Below are 24380 nucleotides of genomic sequence, written 5' to 3'. Positions count from 1 at the left end.
TGCTCAAACACACACACACACACACACACACACACACATATATATATATATATATATATATATATATATATATATATATATATATATATATATATATATATATATCGAGAGAGAGAGAGAGATAAAAGAGAGATAAAGAGAGAAAAAACTGAATGGATAGTAATTTAAATTTTGGCCCGTTCATATATTATATTGGTATTTCAAGTGTAATTTATACTGTAATGTTTTATAATCTATACGGGCTGGGAAAAGTCATATCATCTTGCTTCCTGGTAGAATATCTGCTCTGTTTGCATTTCTGGATTTTGTGCTGTCCCAGTTCCGGTATTAGTTTAAGGAGAGTATTGTTGACGCGGTGTTCATATCCGAAGAAAATGAACAACAAATTCGATGCGTAAGTTAAAACTTTAGTCATTTTAAATTGTAATAGAAGGTAATTTGTCTGTCTATCTGTTTCTGTCAGGCCATGTTCTCAAACGTATGCCGAAATTTCATTAAATTCAAGCCATATGTGTTCACACGAAAAATAGGCGAGATTGGTGCAGTTATCCGATTTTGCACTTTCTGAAGTTGTTCCATATAACTTTTGTGTAATGATCGAATTAAATTGTTTGATTTATATAAATAAAGTTAAATTTATGAATATAAAGTCAAAGATGAAAAAAGTATTTACTAAGCGAAAATGTTTTGTCAGTGTTACCTATTTTCGATGTGTCGAAAGGCATTTTTCCAGGTAAGTATCCAGTGGAAAAAAGGTCTCCATCTTTTTTAGGACGTGTACAGATTCCTGTACGTTATCAAGTTTGATGACAATACAGTTATTTCCTTGGCACCAAATGGATAAAACTCAGGTTTTTAAAAGCTATGTATCTTGATGTTCCTTAAAGTTATTGAGTAGCCATATACATCGTTGTTTACTGTACAGACGGTATTTAAAGGATACAAATAGCAATAGTCGTACAGATTATTTCAGTAATGAATGCTACTTTGTAGAATTTGATTATACCTACCTTTAAATGATAGTTATTCACTTTATTTGGATCCTCGTGCATCCATATTTCTTTGTTGATTATTTACATACACAGAGAAGTACATAAGCCAAAATCAGTGTTAAAGTACATGGAGTGTTTGGACGAGATCAACCGAAAGGTTTGATCCAGTACAATCCAGATTGACTGTTGAGTGCTGTGATGCCACAATGAAAGTTATGTATCTTGATAAACAAATTTATGCTACACTATATTGTGATGATTAGACTAGAAATGCTCTTTTCTTGACCCAGTTTAGTTCAGGTCTGGCAATCATTGTACAAGTCCAGTACAATTAATAATATTCATCTGAAAGTTTCTTGATGACAGTTAAGGTGCAGAGCATTCAGTAAACAGGATTGAATACACTTAAGTTAAACAAGATTAGTACTAAATTTTAAATCAACAATTTATATTTATTTTAGGATCAGTAAATGTGCATGCATGACCTGTATGAATTTTACTATAATAAGAGACATGGTCCATAGAAAGAAGTGTCACCACTTGCTAAATTTGTGAACTATCGATGGGAACTCAAATTTTGGCTAACAGCTGAGACTTTCTCCTTACATGTTTGAAGCTGACAGGATTTAGTTCAAAATCAATCATTCTAACAAGATATGCATGTATATTGTTTTAACATATTGCTTTTATGTTTAAGAAGAAATAAGACTATTTTAGTATACTAATTATTTGTTAAATATACCAACAGTTGTTAATTTTTTAAGTGTCAGGCAGTATGTTTATTTTCTTGATGCATTTGGTATAGTTTTTTGTGTGGGTAAAATGATAATTAAAATTAGTTATCACGATACTGAATCAGAAAGTTGAAGTGTCAATATCAAAGTATATAAAAGGATTATTGGCATTAACATTTTTTATTTCTGTCTAACATCCAAACCTCCAATTATTAATCTGGAACATTATGCTCAACAAACTTGTATATATACTTTATTATTATGTCAGCTTCATCTTAGTTTGATCTGTATCTTACGTAATCATAGACGCAATGGGGGTAGTGAGAAAGGAGAAAAATGAATATGACCCTGTAAAGGGTATTGATCATCAGAATAGGATCGGTTGTGAGCTTTCTGTAATATATTCCTTATTTTCCATTCAAAAACTAACTATAAACTGAACAGTATTCAGGGGGCAGGCTTAAAACGTATAACATCCCTAAAACTATGTAAGGTACTTAGGTAGGGATTGAGTTTCCTTCAAGTCAAGCTGTACTTATGGTGGCACTCACCAGTTTCGTATTTTGCACAGGGTTAGAATTTTAAAGGAAAAGAACTTCTCTTGGGTTCTTAAATCGCTATATTGACTTTTTTAAAAACGCCTTGTATATCTTGGGCATTGTTCAAATAACCTTTAATTCCCTTTATTTTGGTGTATGATTGATGGGTGTAATATGGGTTATAGATTATACAGCTTGGCCTTATTTCAGATGTGCATCATTCAAAAAACTGCTATCTCAGCTTGGTTATTTTTACTTCCTGAACTTCAGAGGTAAAGAGAGATAACTTTTTTTTACATTTTACATGTATATATTTGATAATTCATTCATTACACTTTCAGAATCTGTTATTGATTTGTCTGTCAAAATTCATTCAACTAAACATTGTGTACTTTACACTAATTCATGCTGATCTTTTGAGAAAAAGGGAGCAGTCATTTTAGTTAGCTGTGTACTTTGATCATGTACAGTGTCCATAAGTATACGATCCACAGACATTTCAGCCACAGTACATGAAAGTAACAATAGAGGTATACCCACATTCTCTCCATTGTGCATGTTGCAAATGTAAACAACTTCACCTTACACCCATCCCTCTCTCAGAAGCTCTTAATATCTATAGTGTGCCCCCTATATGGTGTGAAGACAGAAGGAACATCTGTATACACAGATGTACATGTGTTAGTGCTGCATGATTTCAAAAGCTTTCTGTTGTGCATCAATTTCTAGACTAAATAAATTTAGGATTGACATAACATTGTCATGGCTTATGTTGAACAGCATTACGAAGCTGTAATTATATAGTCTTTACCTGAGAGATTCCAACCACCAGTTTCCTCATGATCTTGGTTTTGCAGTCTATGATATGATTAGTGTATTCATTCCTTTCAAGCTGTTTATATTGTTTTGCAATTGTATAACACAAATGATTGAACTAAGTTATGTATATGTATGTTTTCTAGTCTGAAAGCCGAGGACAGCAGTGGTTCAGGTGAGGAGGATACAACAGAACAGAAGCCAGAGAATGGAGATACATCACCAAGTCCCAGACCTGCCCCAGTAAGAAGTCTAACTCATATTTGAAACCACATTGTACCTGTAGTCCCTCGTTATAATGTGGTCTGTGGGAGTCAGTGAAATTGATGAAAATTTCTTTTAGATAATGAAGTACTGTACACGATATATATAATTTTACTGCTACTTAATGAAATAGGATCTTACTCCTTAAAACAGGAACTGTGTTATAATGACGGGTCTTATATGGAATGAGTGCTGAATAAATGAATACTGTAATACCTGACCTAAATTGCACCATTTTTGGAGAGTACCTAGAGGTCATGCTGTAAAACCAGGCCACAGGATTGTGCTTCAACCAATTGCAAATAATGTCACTTCTGAAAGATTGTTTCTGATTGGCTTATAGTGAAAACTCTTTCTGAAACTCAAGCACAGACATCTGTGACCTACACAATTTTTCAGGAGATAATACATCTCTGGGCTGAAGATTGAGGTTGAATTTCTAATTATGACCAATCAAATGTGGCATTTCAAGATCAAGACCTTTTGTGATTGGTTGACAGTAAAACTAATCTTTTTGGTTTGATGATTTCCAGGCCAGAATTTTAATTCATGAATCAATGTCATTATTTAATATCATGTCATATACTGAGATAATGACCATCTTAAGACATTCGATCTTATTGACTGAATGAGCCGTGTATCACGACAAGGTGTATTTTTGTTATCAATTTTGCAAGGTAATGGGACGTTGCTAGTGTAGTGGTAACATGCTTTCTTTTTACCGTTGTGGTCTATGGTTCAGTTCTAGGTGCTAGCATATATAGTGGTAGGTGTTTGTCTGACATGTAAGTGACAAGAAAAACTAGAACCATGTGTCTTTATTATAATTCTTTACCCCTTGGTTCCAACAAGTTGCGGAACACAGAGGCAAGAGTGGTACTGTGAGAAGGAAAGTATGTAATGATATATTACAAATTGAATCAAATAAAGGGTTACTGAGCTTCGATTCTTGGAGAAAATAAACTTTAATCAAAATGTGTCCTCATTCTGTTTCCTGACCCCAGAAGTAGATGTGGTACTGAAAGGGTGGAGGGGTATGTGGTCAGAGATATACAGTTAATTAGATAAATGTTATTAAGCAGGAATAAGCTTGAACAAAAACACACTCACAAATGACTAATGGAAACACCTTATTCTCTTGTCTCTGAATGATAATAATAATTATTATTGTTTTACTTATTGTCATTATTATTATTATTATTATTATTATCATTGCTCTCATTGGACATGTGCCCTCAGGTTATGATGCTTGAAATTTTAATTGGAACCATTTATGTTGTGTGGAAACTCCATCTTGTGTGTTTTACCCTTGATTCGCCTCAGGCATAATTTCCTACTGAATGCAGGCTGCTTATAAGGTCCTCCACCCCAGATGTTGACCATAGGCATTTACCACATTTGAATTAATCAATAATGTGTTGTATATTTTGTTATTTATTGTGAAAATATATTTGTTACAAACTGATGTTTTATTATTTACTGCTGTTTTTGATGATAGAATCAGCAATATATCAAGCCTTCATTTGCCAGTTTATCTTAAGCAAATAGGAGCATAATTGTTTTCTGTTTGTCATGTAGAGGTTATAAAAGATCCAGACAAATATCAAATTACAAATAAAATGAAGCATCAGCAAGCATAGTCTGAACTGTCCTTCGTTATAATGGAAAGCTCTTCAGTTGAGCATAATTATGTACAGTTTCCCCAGATCATTAGTTCCAGGCCTCTTTAAAAAAAAATATGGAAAAATACACTGAGAGAACTTGCTGTCAGTCATATTTTAGAGTCTATAAATTTTTATGAATTTTCAGAACTTTGGAGCTCTTTAAAAATCTTTTAATTTTCATTGTTTTTCATTTTCAGAAACCTGGGCCAGGAGAGCATCCGCTGCAGTTTAATTATGCATACTGGTTCTCTAGAAAATCTCCAGGAAAACAGTCAGCCAGTTATGATCAAAATCTCAAACTTGTTGGAACATTTGCATCAGTAAGTGTACATATGCTTGATTTGACCTACTCTAGTGTTGTGAATTTTGCTTGTTTTCAAAATTTCTGTAAAAATCTAAGTTACAAAACACTGATATGAATAAAAATTCACCATGTTAAATGTTTTTGAAGAAGACTATAGTGAGAACATTAATCAGTATTGATTGAATGGATCAGTATTCTCTGTGGGTACGTGAACAACATTGCTCCCTAGAATTGTCAGACGGTATATTGTTGCTGTATCCATGTATCAGCATCAGATTTCACAATACTCTTATGCCCCGACATGTTCTTATACTTTTTTTTTTGTTTGGGCTATCCACTAAAATGGATCACCCCATATCACATAATATGTGTATTGGCTGAAAACATGGTACATTATGTTCTCCCACTGCAAGAAAGAGTTATTTTTGAGTAGAGAAAGATGTGCTTTATTGCCACAATACAGATTATATGCTCAGTGAAATAGATATAATGATGCACACAATGGGAATATTTTCAACTTGTCTGTTTCACAGTAAGTTCTGAGTATTCTCATTTGCATGTCATGTGTGATGTGACGTGATTTGGAATTTTAATGTAGCTTTGACAAAAATTCAGTCATATCACTATGTTGTCTGCAGTGTGACAATTTAATGACGTCTAGCACTGGGGCACCTTGCCGCAGACATGTAACACCATGTCCTGCCCAGTCATATTATCCTGACACCAGGCAGATGAGTCCTAAAAATAACCTCTTATTGTTGTGCATCTAGCGATGCAGCTGCTGGTATCATTTTCATAAGTCTTTGGTATGACTCATTCGGGGTTTTGAACATACTAACATCTGCATCCGGGCACATGTTCTAAACACAAGTCCACCAGAGCGGTCCCATTTTGTATACCACAGCTCAGGATCAGGATAATTTTACTTAATTATCTGCCAAACATCTGGTGTTTGCTGCTTTAATCCTCAGAAAAGACATTATGCAGAATGATTTGCCAAAGTGGTAATTTCCCCAGTAGATGTTGAAGTTGTGAGACACTCATTTACATCACCAGTTTTATATAGCTGATTGGGAGAACATGTCATAATGGAAAAGGAATGAGTAATATAGCATACCAAATCAGTGCCATCACCATGTAAACATTAAATTGCTTCAGAAAATTTCACCTTTGAAAACAAATTACGTGAGAATTGAGATCAAGCATGTTCACTGCATATCAGCATTAACTGAACCTCACAAGTTGCTGAAACCCTTGACACTTATGTTCAGTGGTCAATGACCATAGTGGAATTTAGCAAACATTGGTATATAAAAAACATGTATCATGTTGTATAGGCAGACGTTTAGCACAACAGCTGTTTTTGTTGTTTTCAGCTTGACGGAGTAGTGACACCAATAATTACCTTGGAACTGATGTGATCTCATGAGATATGTCATGAAACACTTTTTAACTTTAAAATGTACTTGAGGGAAAAAGGAATGCAGTGTTTACATCAGTATGGAATATTATCTCAAACGAAACAAAATAATTAAAAAATGCTTATATTTAAAAACTTAAAGGGCAAAGGTACTTAAACTGAAGGAAATACTTCATTATATTATAGTATATATGTGCATATATTGTTATTGACTCATGTGCAGTAGCAGTAACACACAAATGTAACTCGAGTGGTTTAGTAGTATAGATACAAAACGAGGTTCATTTTAGACTGCACTTTTATTTTTGGCACAAAAAAGTTCTCAATGATGCATACATATCCCCACCCCCTGTACCCAAAAAGCAAGGTTTGAGTTAATTGTGTTTGATTTTAGATTGAAGAAGTGCATCCCAAGCCTCAAGTATTCTCATTACTGAAGAATCTTGAGATGATTCATGTCATTGGCAAATGAAATGTTTTACATTTATATTAGCTGGTGAACCATGTGAGAGCGTGATACATGATCATTAATAGAAAATGTAAAGACGAAAAGTTGCCATATTCTGTGACATCACTGCTGCATTTATTTCCTAATTTGTGTTCAGTGAGGATAAAATGTAGATTTGAATATAACTGATAATTAACACAGGCACTTTGGTCATGGATTTATAAGTTTCGGGGGAAGGGGCATATTGTCTAAAGCACTTAACATTATGGATCACTGCCATCTCACCTCTGTCTGTGTGTTTTTGAGTCTCAGGTTTGGCCAGTGTGGGTATGTGAGAAAGCTTGCCAGTAGCTTCTCTTGGGTCGGTTTTTTCTTTCTGGGGTTTTTATGGGTTCATCCTCCACCATTTAAACTGACCACCATATATCGCCTATCTTATGCTGAAAAATGGCATTAAATCCTGCAACAACAACATTAGAGTCTACAGAAAATATATATTCACTTTTCTAGCAGTATGTAGTTTGAATAAGTTGCTGTGGAGTCAAACTATAGCACAATACTTTGCAACAGTTTTGTTGTGAACTAAAATGACTGACCTAAATGTGTGACATGGTTATTTAAGCAGACATGGAAATCGTAAAAACCGTTATCGTAGTCAGACAGTACAATGACTATGACCTAAATGTGTGACATGGTTATTTAAGCAGACATGGAAATCATTGAAACCATTATCGTAGTCAGACAGTACAATGACTGACTCAAAGCATATAATGCTGGAAAAGTGAATATATACTCAGGGATCGTCCTGGGCTTCGCCAATGTCGCAAATTGCGATTTTTTTTCCTTATTGGCGACAAAAATATCCCATCTGGTGATTTTTTTGGCGACAGACTTTTTGGTTATTTAATTTGTACATACAATCATGGATTTGGACTGGATAAATTAAAAGGGAGAATGAAAGGAAGCCACCAACTTGACTAAGCAATGCATTGGAATCAATCTGTTACACAAACAATCCTTTGTTCGTATTGACAACCCCATCTTTACCATGCGTTGTTACATCATAATCTGCTTATGCTGACATCTGGGCTGAGTACTGTATGCTGTGATACAGTCAATCATGCTACCGAACTATACCTACAACTGACCGACTTCTGAAGACGTGAATAGAACAGATACAATTAATTGAATGGCTAATCCTTCTGTTGTTTTTTTTTATTGTTGACATATACCAATACAATAGTTTTGCTGAACCTTCACAGAAAACTGATAACCTTTGAAGTACCGACTACTGCGTATAAATACAAAGCAAATGGAAAAAATCTCAATCACAATTATATCTGTCGCCAGTGCAGCATTTTACGCATTGATCTTTTCCTTTTGCCATCAATCCGTGTTTCAGCTGCAGAGACTTAAACTCCGCAACAAGAAATAGCAAAAAAAAAAACAGTTTTGCATAATTAATAATAATTATTTATTTCTCAAAATACAGGAGTGAAAGAATACCTAAATAGGGTGTGAATTTATGCTTATATATACGGTCCAATATTGCCAGGTGTTGACTCATGTAAGTTTCATTTGTGGGAAGGGAGATCCTATTTTGCTTGTCGAGAAAATTTATACAGCATTCAGTGATCATTCTTGGGATTTAGGAAGCAATTTACTACAAGCTTTGTGAAGCTAGTCGGGGGGGGGGCTGCTGAGAGACTACTGGTGTCACCTGTCAGCACTGTAGACTGTGAACTTGGATTCAGTAAGATGAACCTCATAAAAACTGACATCAGAAATAAACTCTGCATCTCATCTCTCGAGAATTTAATGAGAATCAGCATGTACAGATGTGAAAAATTAGACTTTAAAACTGCATTCAACAAGTGGGCAGCCCTAAAATCGCGACGGATCTTAATGCAACACTTTGTAACCTTTTGTTAATGCTTGATGTAATTAGAGTATTAACTAACTCATCTTTTGTAATTTTCATTGCCTGTTACATTAACAGACTAAATTAACACTTGAAAAAATGTACACTACTTGTTCTGGCGACACTTTTTGAAAATTGGCGACAAAATATTGAGGTTGGCGATTTTTTGGCGACAGCTTTTTAAAAGCCAGGACTATCCCTGTATACTGTACCAATTATTAAATTTGTGTTGAGTGTGCATGTCATAATGATATGTGTTTGAATTTCTTGAATAAACAAGATACAGGTAAGGGTATTTGTGACCCATGTTTTTGGTTTCTGACTTTATTTTTAGACATAGTATGAGTCACTGGGCTCCAATTTTCCATTTCTGGAATGAACACAGCAAGCACTGCATTCTCTGTAATCAATACTAATAAATGCTTTCCATGTTGAAAACATATTGGTCAAAAAAGTGTATTATTTAAAACTGTTGTTAAAAGGATCATATAATAAGTTCTAGAAAACAACCTTTCACATAATTGAATGTAGGTTATAAACTCTGTCAGCATTTACATTTCCATAATATTTGGTTGCATTATAATGGCTGAGAAAACCTTTTAGAATTTTCCACACTGCTTGAGTGTATTTGTTCAGGTTTTTCAATCCAAGGTATCCAAACATAATTGAAGAAACCTTCATCAGCATCAGAATGAATTATCATTTTCCATGGCTCTAGAAGAGAAGCTATTAAAAACTGTAAAGCAGTTTAAATTGCATTGAAAGAATTTTAAGAATTAGCCCTTTGTTATTAGTGTATTTATTCTGGTGCATTCCCAGTGAATGATGTATTAAAGCAGAAGTAATCAAAATAAAGTAGGTAATGAAACAATTTGTGGATGTTTTCATCCTTACTAAATATTTTTATGCAGTGTTAAAAATAATAATAAAGCATCATAGTGATTGAAACTCATCTTTCTGTTATAAGGTGGGTTCCGTTGTATATATAAATTACCCAGCTAAAATTCCAATCCAAAAAGTAAATTACTCATTTCACTGAAGTCTTATCAGGAGCTCTGATTTTTTTGTGTGCACAGGTTGAGCAGTTCTGGAAGTTGTACAGCCACATGGTGCGGCCAAGTGACCTGACAGGCCATAGTGACTATCACTTGTTTAAGGAAGGAATCCGACCAGTTTGGGAAGTAAGCTTGTTTTCCATTGAATAGAGGATCGTACACATGTCTTTATTTTTTAAGTTAAATTCATGAAACATGTCAAAATAATTCCTTTCTTTAGCAAACCTATGGAAAGCCATCAAAAAGAGGAAATTAAACAAAATAAGTAACTTTAAATTAACTAAATAAAATATGCATTCTTGTAAAATACAAATCTTAAAGTTCAGATAATATGATAAAATTCTTAAATAAAACAAATGAGGTACAAATGAAATACAAATGTGAAAAAACTGTTGATAAATGAATGTAACACAATAGTCAAATAATCAACATAATGAAAAAAAACAGAGGGCGTCCCTGCATTGTATGGGCAGATTACATTTATTGAGCTAAGAATATTTGAATATGGTAAATCAGATGAGGCAGAATGATTTTACTAAAACTGTTAACTGTAGCAACTGATTTATTCTCAGGCACCATTCACAGCAATATAGATGATTTGAGATCTCTGCTGCTCTCTCCAGTGACCCTAGTGCCTTTGAGAGCATCAAAATTGACCCTTGAATTGACCAGGGCAAGGTCATAGGTATTGGCTTTCACAAACAAACTTAAGTAGGCTTTATTCGTCGTGAGACGTTTTTCTACTCAGTTCTGTTCAGTTTATTAGAAACTCATACAGTTGTGTATGAATTGGGTGGAGGGACTTGAAAGTATTTTAGGTGTGTTGTCAATAAATCTTGAATGTATCACTCATTGGTAGTTTTATAAAGTATTTTAGGTGTATTGTCATTAAATCCTGAATGTATCACTCATTGGTAGTTTTATAAAGTATTTTAGGTGTATTGTCATTAAATCCTGAATGTATCACTCATTTTATAAAGTTCTGTTTAACCTGATTAAAAATGAAAATAGAATCTTACAACCAATTAAGTCAACTTATGTTGGCATCTATTTGAAATAACTGTTCGCTGATGATGCTGTTTGTTTTAGCTGTTGTCGATGATGTTGCCTTTTGTCCATTACATTAATATACAGTGCAACCTCGCTGTAATGCGCCCTGCTATAGTGTGAGGAAGAGAGAAGACTTTTCTTTTCTATATTAATTTATTTAATTTGCTTAATTCAATATCAGATATATAAAAAACATTCCAAGACACTGGAAGAAGAAACAAATGACTACATTCCATTTACTTTTTTATTTCATCTTTGATCAACACATTTCTTGTTTGTTTCTTAAGCAAACATATTTCTCCAAAGCAGCTTTAGGACCAAAATCCTAAAGTTCTAGACCTGGCATTCCTTGGGTAGCCATTGCATTGTTTCTTTCTCATTCACAACACTTTGTGCATAAAGATTATAATTTTCCATTGTTTTTTTGGTTGTTTTGTTTTGTCTTTTTGGCCCAGGGAGATGTTATGTTCCATGATTCATTCCATGAATTTCTCAGTTTCTTTTTCAATCTGTTTTGATTGTCAAAACATGATGCATATGCTTGTATTATCTGATAGCCAATCTCGCGAGAATCATGCACATATGGTCCCTTCCACTTGCTGCCCAATAATTTATGTAAAGCTGCTATTGTAGTATAAACTCAATAATCACTTATAAAGGAAAGTATACCTCTTCGTGACATGACACCCAAAAACAGTTAATTTTATGATGATTAACACATTAGTGTTCTCAGACAAATAAAATAAGGCCTGAAATCTTGGCAATTTTTCTATGATAAATGCAAGCATTCAAAACATAACATATGGATTTATAATATGATGGATTTTAAGTTTGCTAAGTAATGTATTATCAATGTGAGGTGTCAGATCACACATGCATGTGATTAATCAGTTGATTAAAATAATCATTATGAAATGACAATTAATTAAGAGACATCTTCATTTGCTTGCCTTCTAAGATCTAACTTATGCAGCTTCACCTAATCCCCATGCAATCATTTCAGCTTTGATAGCTCACACACTGCATGATTGATACATGTTTTACATTAAAGGATCAAATAAGAGGATTTCACCAATCAGAAATATTGCATAATGTAGACTCCGTTCATGTATCTTAAAATTATAAGTATGTTCTATTGAAAACTTTTACATCGAATTTTGCATCCTGATATGACATTATCTGTCCGGATGCACTCGCATTATGTTCCAGTCATAGAACATGATAATTGGGTTACAACTACAGTCTTCAAACCCCAAAAAATGTCTCTGTAAACTAGATTGGATGCTTTACTAACTGGGTTAAGTATTTGTATGATCACATTGATGATTCAATCATGCTTGACTTATGGCATCCTAGCCTACTCACAATGCCCTTTCTGACCAGTGCAGTTGGCAAAAAGAATAAATATGTTTTGGAAGAAGGAATAAATATGTTTATTGACTGAAAACCTTTGCATATGATTACTATTTGTTCTATATTGTGATATTTTGTCACAGCTGGTTAACTGCAAGGTACATTAGATAGAGCATAATAATTAGGTTAGTGGACTACTATTGCATGCCATTCCTGTGGCACATTTTGGTTAATTAAGGTTAAGTTAATTAATTATAAATGTATGAGCCACGTACCGCTTCATGTCACTCCAGTGTTACTAAAAGCATGCGACTTCTGCCTAGTAGAGATGAGCTATATCTAGTCGTTGATTATACTCTGGTTAAAGTTGAAGTGGAACTGTATTCATTGCGGGTTATACAGTAGGTTTTAATCCGATTTATGAAGAACAGCTTTAGCAGGAACAGTAAGTTCTTGGTATTACAGTAAAACCTGTTATGAGTGACCTCTGCTATGAGCAGCCAGATGTCATTTCTGACCTCAATCATAATGCATGGATCGATTTTATATAAACTCCCTGTTGTGAGCAACCACCTGCTGAACACAGTGACCATAAAGTCATGGCAAAAAATGCATTTTGCCACTGCTATGAACGATTGCATTGCAAAAACATGGAGAAACTCCACCGACCTTTATTTAATCACTGTAACAATGATCGCTCACACCATTCTAAAAAAATATAGGCTGGCTACTGATATCTGAAATATTTTAGGTATGCCTACAGTGTTTATATTTTCTATTGTAAACCAGACTGAAGTACATGTAGATTATTCCAGCACTTAGCCTGCTTCCCGAACTTTTTTTTTACAAACTACTTATGAGAAACCACCTGTCTTTAGAGACTGTATTTTATTGGCGGAAAAGGCAGTCTCTCATAACAGGTTTTGCTGTGATTAATAAACGTTTCAAACTGTAATCACCATAAGATAGCATTAAAAGGTACATGCAACTATAAAATCCAGCAAACAAGGTTTCAATTCATGAATTATTAGATCATCAACAAAAGCATCATCATTAGGTTAAGAGGTAAGAGGTATTATACATATTGTAAAAAGTTTGAAAGTGAAATACTCAAAGGTAATGATATATATATATATATATATATATATATATATATATATATATATATATATATATATATATTGTACCTAATTTTTATTTATTCTTTGAAGGACAGTGCTAATAGAACTGGAGGGAAATGGATCATACGGCTGAAGAAGGGGCTTGCATCCAGATGTTGGGAGAATCTTATCCTAGCTATGTTGGGGGAGCAATTTATGGTTGGGGAAGAGATATGTGGGGCTGTTATTTCAATCAGATACCAGGTGTGTATCTTAAACATGTCTGTTCCAGATGTTTTAATCTATGAATCAATTTTGGCTAGGTCAAGACAGAATAGTTTGACTTGGACAGCTTTCAGTCACTCCAAAGCTTATTTCATGATGTCTGTTACATTGATTAAACAGTATTGTGTATATCTGTTATATCGTATTTACCATTTTTTATCAAGCTCACATTGCTGGAAAGTGAGACTTAGGTCACTTTTGTGCTGGCTGATACAATGGCCTGATTAATGGATTCTCATCTATACCAAGTTTACCTTGTGGTCAAAGGCATACAAATTTGTGCTAAGGTTTTGGTTAAAGTGTTTTCATTGAATAATAGTTTTTAAACCCCTTGAAAAATTTCTATAGATTTTGGAAGTGACCATTACGAGTCCAAGGCAATTCATTGTACTTCAAGGTTGGACTCGAGGTCATCGTCATAGAAAATTTATGTTAATGTTTTGGAGAAAGTGTTGCATTTGTTTGTATTTCCTAAACCCCTTGATGGCTATTCTGCATACTTGGATTGAGTTATTAAGAAGCCGTGACACACTTACCCCATTGATCTTGTGGCTTGTGTCACATTATTAATAATTTCCATTAAGGTTTTGGTTAATTTGTTCATTTTGTAAATTTTTCCCAAAACACCTTGATGGATATTAATCTTAGTAGGGATAAATCTAAGATGATTCAGTCATTGTAACACTTGCTCAGCCATTTGAGTTTCGGGTACAACTCATGTTTTATAGCAATGTACCATGGCTTTCTTGTGTATATCAGGGACATAACTCCAGTAATAAAATAAAAGAAATTAATTAGAGTAAGGGTTGGTTATCTCCCCTGATGATTTTGTTGCAATTGCATGTTGTTACATGTTGTTCTCTGGAAATATACTGTAAAAATGAAAAAAACTAAGATCTTATGGTTTTTAAAATCAAATCCAAAAAATATCCAAGAATAATCCACAAATAAAATTTAAGAAGTCCAAATATTGGAATGTTATAATGAAATCAAGTTCGAGGCCCAATGAAGAATCCAAGATGAAAGGCAATGACGTATACTGTATCCTGTATTGTGTTGTGGTCTAAAGTTCCTTGTAGAAACACAATAAGTAATCCAGTGTTTGAGCACTCAAAATATTTCCAGAGAAATAAATTAATCCTTTTGAATCCAAATAATTGGAATAAACATTAAAATCTAATTCCCAAAATGACCTAACAAAAGAAACACCTTTACATCTCAGTGTTTAGAAGCCCAACTGTGATTATTTCTCTAAAATGATGGTATAAAACTTGAATTTTACGCAAAACAGATGCCTGGATAAGGGTCTTGTGATCATGTTTACATATAAGAGATTATGTAGCCCATGTATATCCTTACTAAAACCCAATCATTTTACTCCAAGAATAAAAGTTGTTTACTTCGCTAAAAACTGTTTACAGGTCAAGGGTCACGTATTCAACACAGCCACGATCTCAAACCTTATTATTCCCACGATAAAAATAAATTTTAAAAAATTGTTGACGTGACTGTTACTAATTTTGAATTAAAGTTGGGAACCAGGTCATCCTTATGTGTTTACTAAAATGAACAGCCAAGGTCAAACTATTGTCTTGAAACATAATTTCATGTATTATTTTCTAAAGATATGTTTGTGTTATAACTTTTTCATTTAGAGAGCAAGAAAATAATGTTTGCTCATTCATATTTCAGATTATTAAGAGCATAATGGCATCTGCAAGTTTGTCAGTAATTATAAAATAATGGTTACAATGGCTTTTGCAAGTTTGTCAATAAGTATAAAATAATGTTAGCATGAATATTATTGTAACCAGAATTCAGGATAACACTCCTTGTGTCAACTCTACACAAAACATAAGCGTTTTTCAGTAATTTGGTTCAACATAATGGGGAATCCTGAAGGTTAAGGTTATTTTGTAAATGGTCATACAAAATATGTTATATAGATGTGCTGCCAGGGTGCGCAAAATCACAAAATTTGTGTTTGTATTTGTGCACTTGGAAATCATTGATGTGCAACTCCTACAAAGTTCGAAGTCACGTATATAAAAATGTACTTGCCCCAATATATAATTTTTGTAACGGTTAAATAAATTTAATAAAAATCTAAAAATCAAATCTAAACAATTTTTTTAAGTGTAGATATTTATTTCATCAGAATACCAATGTCCACTCCAAAGTGTGCAGATGTATATTAAAATAAAAGGATGCTTTGAAATCCCTCAAATTATTGATACCAGAAACACGTGTGTTATAGATTCGTTTTACAATTGATGGCCTTACCTCATTTGCGCATCTCCATTTCTGGAAAGAGGGCATATAGTCTAGTGTGGCTGACTTGAAAATAAAAGGTTCATTTCAACTTCCAAGTCAGTGGTGGCACAAATGTGGAGAGAATGGCTGAATGAAATAAATGAATGGTGAAGCATAGTTTTGAACCAAACTGAGGCAATAGTTCTTAAATGATGATATTACATGTGGTATATGGTATATTGGTATCCAAATGGAAGGTAATTTACAAGAGTTTCTTCCCTGTCGTGCATGTGTGTGTGTGTCGGGCAGGATTCCCAGAGTAGCCAAGTTTATTTCATTATATTAATGTAATCAGGTGAGTATTCTCAAGGAAACATGATTTACTTGCCTTTGCAGAAATTTTTATTGAAAATCGTCAGAATAGGGTGGTATTTTAAGATTTCACCTCTTCACTCCTCATGCTGTTTTAATGATATTATTGAAATGTTGTAAAGCAGATACTTTGTTGATGTAAATGTTTTGCCTCTCGTCCATATTGATGGAAATTTCTTAAGAAATTGCTAATAAAAGGTATATTTTCAGATTTCAACTCTACATTTCTTGTATACTCTCACTGCCTGGGGATATATTTAAACTCTGTTGGCTAATAATGTACTAGAATGTACTAGTGTACATGCATGATAAGATTAAGTTTCCGTCTTGGACCAATTTTTCATATTTCTTGTAGCCTTTATTAAAAATTATGATTTTTGAGAATTCCCTTGTTTGTTTTAGTGTTTATGTAATTCTGTGTGATATTACTGTGCGACATTCATTTTTTTTAGTAGGAAGAGGTTTCATTTGCAGCATTTTTTTATTTTATCAAAATACCAATGTCTACTCCAAAGTGTGCAGATGTAAATTAAAATCAAAGTATGCTTTGAAATCCCTCAAATCATATGGACAGCGTTCTTTTGCATACCAGGGCCCAGCAACGTGGAATGAATTGCCCACTGAACTTAGACACAAAGACACAGTGATTACATTCAAGAGGGCTCTCAAAACTCACTTATTTCGACTGCAAGAACAAACTTAAAGACCTAATAACGTTTCCTACCTGAAATATTCTCAGCATGTTTTTTATTTTTTAATGTTTTTCTAATTTCATGTTGTTTGTTTTTGTAATAATATTATTATGTTTCTTATCTTAGAGGTGTTGTCTAATGTTGTAAAGCGCTTAGAGCTAATAAAGATTAGGCGCTATACAAAGTCCTCATTATTATTATTATTAATATTTCATGCAATGATTCCCCAGTCTTTGTAATAATATTTCTTCATTGAAAATAGGAATATAATAATTATTCATCTTTTCTTATGTGAATTGATGTTAATGTATTTTAGTATATGCCCAAGATCTCATCAAATATATATATATATATATATATATATATATATATATCAGCATTTGGTTGAGTGATGGAAATTAGGTATGAATGTTAGACATGCCTCCAATGCACCCGTAAATCATGAGATGCATTACTTCTTTGTCAGCTGTCATATAGGTATCAGCACATGTCCACTGACATTTAGTGATACATTAATCTGGGGACAGGAATGAGACATTGCCAATTCCATTACTCTTATTTTCTTGAAGTTGTCATTAAGAATATTAATTTTCATTATCATTATGCAAGTTCTCAAAGGACTTTCATCAGATTTTTTTCATATTTCAATAAGTTATATGAGGTATATCTTTTTTAGGAGGACATCTTGTCTCTGTGGAACAGAACTGCCAGTGACCTGACCACAACATCAAGGATTAGAGACACATTGAAAAGAGTCCTTAATCTCCCACCAAATACAATAATGGAATATAAAACTCATGTTGATAGCTTAAAGTAAGTATAATGTTTACATGTTTCGTTCCACCTGTGAAGCATAGGTGAGATATTGTTATCACTTTTTCGATGGCATTGTCCTTGCCATATGCATAGGCATCCGAGTTCATTTATTATGCACTTTGCTCAGTTTATCAGACACTATGATGAAACATAATGGATGCATCTTATTTGATCTTTATTTGTACTTTGAACCATGTTAATTATTACATGATTTTATAATTACTTGTAAATGTTGATCACAGTGATCTAGGTTTCCTGGAGTGGTGATTATCAAGGATTTTTTTACTATGCTGGTCTGTATTTATGATCTGATTAATATCCAACTTAAAATATAGGTTTGTATTATCAAAATCTCAGACAAATTTTTGATTTTGTGCAAGAACCATACATATTAAGGTGGTATTGTTGCTTCTGATTGGCTGAGTTTTATGCCCATCTGGATGACATATTTCTGATCCAGTTTTGGTTAAACTTAGAATAGATTATATTATATAGTTATGTTATATATATATTTAGAGTATATGCATATATTATTGAGATTTCAAATGATGCATGCTTATTAATGAGGTCATCTTGATTGGCTTTAATTTTGATGAGATTTTGATTGAACTTGAAATACCAACTTACATCAAGATCTCTGACAGATTCAGTACTGAGTGAGATCCAGATATACTAATTTGGGGATCTTGCATCAAATTAGCTTGTTGCCACACTGTAGGCCCTATTTCTGATCCAGTTTGATGAAACTTTGAGTACATATTTATTTCATCAAGGTCTTGGACATGTTCGATAATGATGCATGCATGTTAATAAGGTGATCATGCAATTTGTTACCACTCTGGAAGACATAAATTTGATCCACTGTGAACACTAATGGAAACTTGGGCTTATCTCATCAAGATCTTGAATGGGTTCAGTAAAAGGTGAGATCTATTGTTGCCAAAATTCTGAATTAGTTTTGTGGAGCTTTGTAGAGTGTCAGACTCGTAATACAAAGGTAACGGATTGCATTCAGTGGCCTAGTTGTGTCCTTGGGAAGGGCATTTAGCTCCAATTTACTCTTGATGCTATAACCAATAACATGTTAAGAGACTGCTCCAGTGGCCTAAGTCGTTAGAACATCCACCTCAGGCGTGGTAGGTCACAGGTTCGAACCTTGACCTTGTCATACCAGAGACAAAAAAATTGGCACTAGCAGCTGCCTCGCTTGGTACTCAGCATTAAGAGGTTAATGTTAGGACTGGTTGGCATGGTGTCAGGATAATGTGACTGGGTGGGACATGCCACATGTCTGCGGCATGATGCCTCAGTCCTAGACATCACTATAACCTGCCACACTGCAGACATTAAAGTGGTGTGGCTGAAAAATTATTAAAGCTAATTTAAAAATCCAAATCTCTTTCACACACACACACACAACAGACATACACTCACGCAAAACCAAGAAAACAAAAAAGAACAATCCACCTTTGATCAGACTTGGAATATGATCTGTTATCCTCAGTTGTGGTGCACATGATAATTAGTGAGAACTGTACATATTGATAAGTTAATCTCATATTAGATTTTGAGATCAGATTTGAAATATATATTATATTGTTAAGATCATGGACAACATTGATAATGTGTGAGATCATGCTTGTTAATGTGTGCTCTTGCATCTAGTTTATTTATGGAGCTTGTTACCACCAAATTCCAGTAAGATTTCACTCCACCTTGGTAAATAAACCTATATTATCACTGTCAAATAGATTTTTTGTTATTTGTCTGAGTAGCAGAGCTCATTAACACTCTCTCACAAAAATACAGTATTAAGAAAGCAAAATCTTATCAAGGTTAGATTTCATCAGCCAAAATTTATATAAAGTGAGATAAATTATAGCAATTATATAACAAAATCTTATCAGTTTTGTGGGATTTGTTATTATTAAGAAGGACATTGTTATACTGAGCAGTATCATCATGAGAAGGCAGATTACATTTTTGTTGTACATCATTGGATTATTCTTCTTTTTAGATCACCTGACTGTAAGACCAATTGAGCTTATGATATGGTTTTGCATCTTTTGTGCTTCGTCTACCCCACCCCAATTCATTGTCCATAAACCAGCAGTTCCTTGTTACCAATCTGGAGGCCAAATTATCTGATCCTCTTTTGATCAGACTTGAAATAAGGGCTTACTTCATCACGCTCTAGTTCAGTTATGAGGTGATCTTGCATCTGGTCAGCTGTCAGAACTTGTTAGCAACTCTTGAGACCATAATCATTTCTGATCTGATTTCGATCAGACTTGGAATATTAGCCTGTATAATTAGGATCTCACATGAGTTCACTAAAGAGATAGATTGACAGACATTCATGAGAAATCATATGGGGTAGAAAAATCCATAGCTTAGGATCCTAGGACAGCTAAAATTGAATGACAGGCAACCTTTTTATTGTTGTCAAAGCCCAATTGGTTGGTAACCAAAAAGTATTCTTATGTCACTTGTTTAGGCTCGAATAAACAGTAACACAAGAAAGAGTGAAAACAACAAGTTTTGAAAAAATACAATTATTTATTTCCATGGAAAAATTCTGTAAAAATGAAAAAATACGAACTTACAGTTTTATAGAATAATCCAAGAATACATTTTTTCTAGTCCTAATAACAAAATGTTCTACTGATTTCACGTTCAAATCCCAACGAAAAATCCGAGATGGAAGACAGTGATGTATGCTGCAATCTATAGTGTTGAAGTCTACAGTTCCTTGTAGAAACAAGAATTGTCACTCCGGTTTCTGATAGCTGAATAAATTTTTATTTAAAAAACAGTTCTTGTTACACAGTATTACATGAGCACACGTATTTTTCAGAAAAATAACAGAATTAGCCCTTTTGAATCCAAGTAATAATTTTGATTCCAACAATCTTGAGGTTAGTTGCCCTAATTTACAGGGCAAGTAGAAGAATCTGTTGGGTACCTAGATTTTCAAGCTGACTGCCCAGTGACAAACATGTGTTTATTTAACATTGATTGACTGAACTTGTTACCTGTCACCTTTGAAGAGATTATATTTCTGATCTGATTTTAATTAAACTCCATAAATCTGGTTAAATCATCAAGGCCTCAGTGAGCAAGATCTGTTATTGGATGCATGATTGCAGAACTGTGCGTATTTCTATAAAAAATCAAATGAATAAACAATACTCTCACATTATTCTGTCAAGCCCTGCTTATATTTCTTTATTACATTCCTCCTATGTTTAGAAAATTTTCCTCTTTTTCAAATGCAACACGTGAGAGGACAGATTTCATCCAAAATTTTCAGTTGTAGAATAGTCCCTGGATAAATGCAGCTATGAGTGACATCCAAACACATTTATGAGATTGTCTTGTTTGTTGGGCTTAGCTTGTTCCACCTCTGGAGTATGTATTCTTTTGTAGAAGTTTGATCAAACTTGATGAGTAGGCTTATATTATCAAACTCTGTGTTGATTATTGTTATTAGTGAGTGCTACATTATATGATCATCTTGCACCTAGGTTACTGGCTGAGCTTGTCAACTGTCTAGCAGCTGTTTTCTGATCAGACTTTGATAAATATTGTTTAGTAGTTCAAGCTATAGGATGAGTTTCATTATGAGCAAGGTTTATGCATGCTTGTCTGGTAATCTTGTATCTGATTTTCTTAGCATGATGCCATACCAGAGACAGAAAGTTGATTGGACTTTACTCCAGTTTCATTTTAAATAAGCTTTTTCCATCTATTATTTTAGATGAGTTCTATAATAAGTGTGATATGTACATAATAATAAGGTTGGGTAGACTCAATAGTTGATTGTCAGACTTGCAATGCCAGGGTATCAGGTACAAATTCTACCGAGACCAGTCTGCAGACCTGCCAGCCCGTATGATTTGGCCTTAAAAAATACCCCTTAAAATATTTACTTACAAAATATAAAAATCATAGAGTACAATTAGTATATATACTCTCTTTTAACCTGGGTCCAACTGCAAACAGTACAGACCCAGATCTGGCTACTCATAATGCATGTGCAGACATAGGTTTATGAAGTTTTGTTTTGGAGTGATCAGTAAAACAACAACATAGACCTTAATCTGCCAGTACATTATACAGTGGTAGATCATGGCCAATGTTATCAACTTATAAACATGTATATATGGTATATTATCATTTTTAATTTTTGTTTGGTCTCTTTTGTATTTTAATATCAATTTTCCCTCCATTTTTCAGGGATAATTCCAGTTTTAGAAATACAAATGTGTTCCTGAGGTAGCAGAGGATAAAGGCACAGATCTTTTTATTCTATTAAAAGACAATTATCTATTACAGACTGTTGTTATCTTTAAAAAGGAATAATTGAACAGTAACACCACCTTTCGTAAAACACTGCAGCACTGGCGATTTCAGTAATTTCAATCCGCAACACATTTTCAGGATTCATTTCTGTCTGGAGGGATTGCAAAAATATAACTGACCACACTAGTGTAGAAATGTAACTGCTTCAGATGTTACAGTTCTGCTGACTTTATTACTGCTTCAGGGGTTACATTTCTACTGACTACAGATTTAACTGTGAAAAATTAAAACTCTAAAGACAGTTGCAAACTAATTGATGGTGGCTAAAATCTGTATTTGTTCAGTAATTTATAATCCAATGATGAAGTTTGATTTATATTACATATAAACTGCAGTACAATATCTAGATCCTTCTTCCAGTACAGTAAAGCTCATCTTCCCAGTTATCTCTTAATCTTCGTGCTTGATGAAGTGCTTATAGTCCCCATTCACATTTCATCATGTTATAAGCAACAGTTTGGCAGCTCAGACTTTCTCACCATATCTTTTTTGTGTCCTATGAATATTTAGAAACATACCCTTCAACGTGAAAATGAAACCCACTGAGGAATTAAGCTTACCACCAAAACCCCCCCCCAACTCAATTCTCCAGCATATTGCACTGAAAAGTACCATTTATGCTCACATGTAAGTCAGGAAACAACATAGACCCTGATCTGCTATTGCACACTGCACTGGCAGATTAGGGTTTATGTTGTTGGCTGTACTGATTACTCCTGACAAATTACATTGACCCAGATTGGTGAGCACATTACATTGTGTCAGATGTAAATCTTTTGCAGTTGGATCCGAGAGATATTGTAAAATAAGCTTTCATAATTGTTTAATACATATCTTAGGCATGTATATAAAATAATGTACATATATGAGAAACTGGTGTCTTCATGGAAGAAAGACGTGTTCTAAATTATATGTAAAAGTGTAAGTGTAAAATCATGTGTCAATGAACTTACGGATTAACAACATGTATTGAATAGTGTGGATACACAAATTCTTTCACATTGTAATGTTAGATACACAAGAATCATTTTCTTATTGTTTATTGACATCCTTACATGAAATTGCATCAACCTTGAATCTAAGTCATCATTATATTTAAGCTGAGCAAAATTACTGACGAATATCAGCTATTACAAGAAATCTTTTGTTTGAGACAACTCTATCGGCCAAAGTAATGCTTTATGATTGATGTAAAGTCTCAAGCACAAAATTCAAGCCCAGCATTTTTCACAATTTCGCAGCCAGAGGAAGTCACTGATGAAGGGAATTGCAGCTCAGAAAACTTGGATCGTATCCCATATCTAAAGTATTACGTACAATATATGTGATACAAACAGTTCTTTGAGTTTACCTGTAGCAAAGCAAATTTTAAAAATAATTGAAAAACAAACAAATAAAATATATAAAATGATTGTATTATAATTATGTGAAATACCATGAAGTGTACATTTTATCATTTTATGTGTACCGTATAATGTATTTGATTAACATTTGTATTGCATTATTGGAACTTTTATATCTTTAGCATGTGTGAGGGTACATACATTAAACATGTGGCAGCTTTGTACATTATAATTAGAACTGTTCCATCAAACTTTACCCACAGTGATAAAGTTCTTATCCATTCAGTATCCCACAGCATATAATATAAATCATTACTTTCAGCATATCTTTTTTAATTTTCCGCAATATTAAAAACTCAGTAATTTCAGTTTGTCTCGTTACTTATTTCAATTTCTTCAGTTATAATAAACCAATAGTTTGTGTATGTCTCATTTTGTTTTCTACAGTAATAGTAAATAATGTTTTGGATAGTTTGCTTATAGAAAAGTTCAGAAGCAATAGCTTGCTAATTTCTTTAACTACTTGGAATCAGTTCATGTAAGATCACTTGTTTAAAATCTTCAAAATTAAAAAATAAGTGTTTTCCAGTTTAT

General features: G+C 33.5%; 1 protein-coding gene across 1 annotated transcript; it reads left to right on the top strand.

Annotated features, from left to right (window-relative positions):
* Positions 1-267: 267 nt before the first annotated feature.
* Positions 268-24154, top strand: LOC149799743 (eukaryotic translation initiation factor 4E type 2-like). The gene is made up of 7 exons (XM_089959120.1): positions 268-394; positions 3228-3324; positions 5207-5329; positions 10179-10283; positions 13772-13924; positions 17939-18075; positions 22318-24154. The coding sequence occupies exons 1-7, from the start codon at positions 375-377 to the stop codon at positions 22358-22360; spliced, it is 678 nt and encodes a 225-aa protein (XP_089815246.1). The 5' UTR covers positions 268-374; the 3' UTR covers positions 22361-24154.
* Positions 24155-24380: the final 226 nt, after the last annotated feature.

The sequence above is a fragment of the Sinohyriopsis cumingii genome, chromosome 5 (assembly GCF_028554795.1).
Source record: "Sinohyriopsis cumingii isolate HCF-2022 chromosome 5, ASM2855479v2, whole genome shotgun sequence".
NCBI classification, from domain to species: domain Eukaryota; kingdom Metazoa; phylum Mollusca; class Bivalvia; order Unionida; family Unionidae; genus Sinohyriopsis; species Sinohyriopsis cumingii.
The sequence above is the reverse complement of the archived record's forward strand: the minus strand, read 5'-3'. Positions and strand labels throughout refer to the sequence as shown.

Coding starts and splice junctions, on each gene's coding strand:
- LOC149799743 (XM_089959120.1), top strand. CDS start 375: ATGAACAACAAATTCGATGC. Junction 395..3,227: donor ATGAACAACAAATTCGATGC/GTAAGTTAAAAC, acceptor TATGTTTTCTAG/TCTGAAAGCCGAGGACAGCA. Junction 10,284..13,771: donor GAATCCGACCAGTTTGGGAA/GTAAGCTTGTTT, acceptor TATTCTTTGAAG/GACAGTGCTAATAGAACTGG.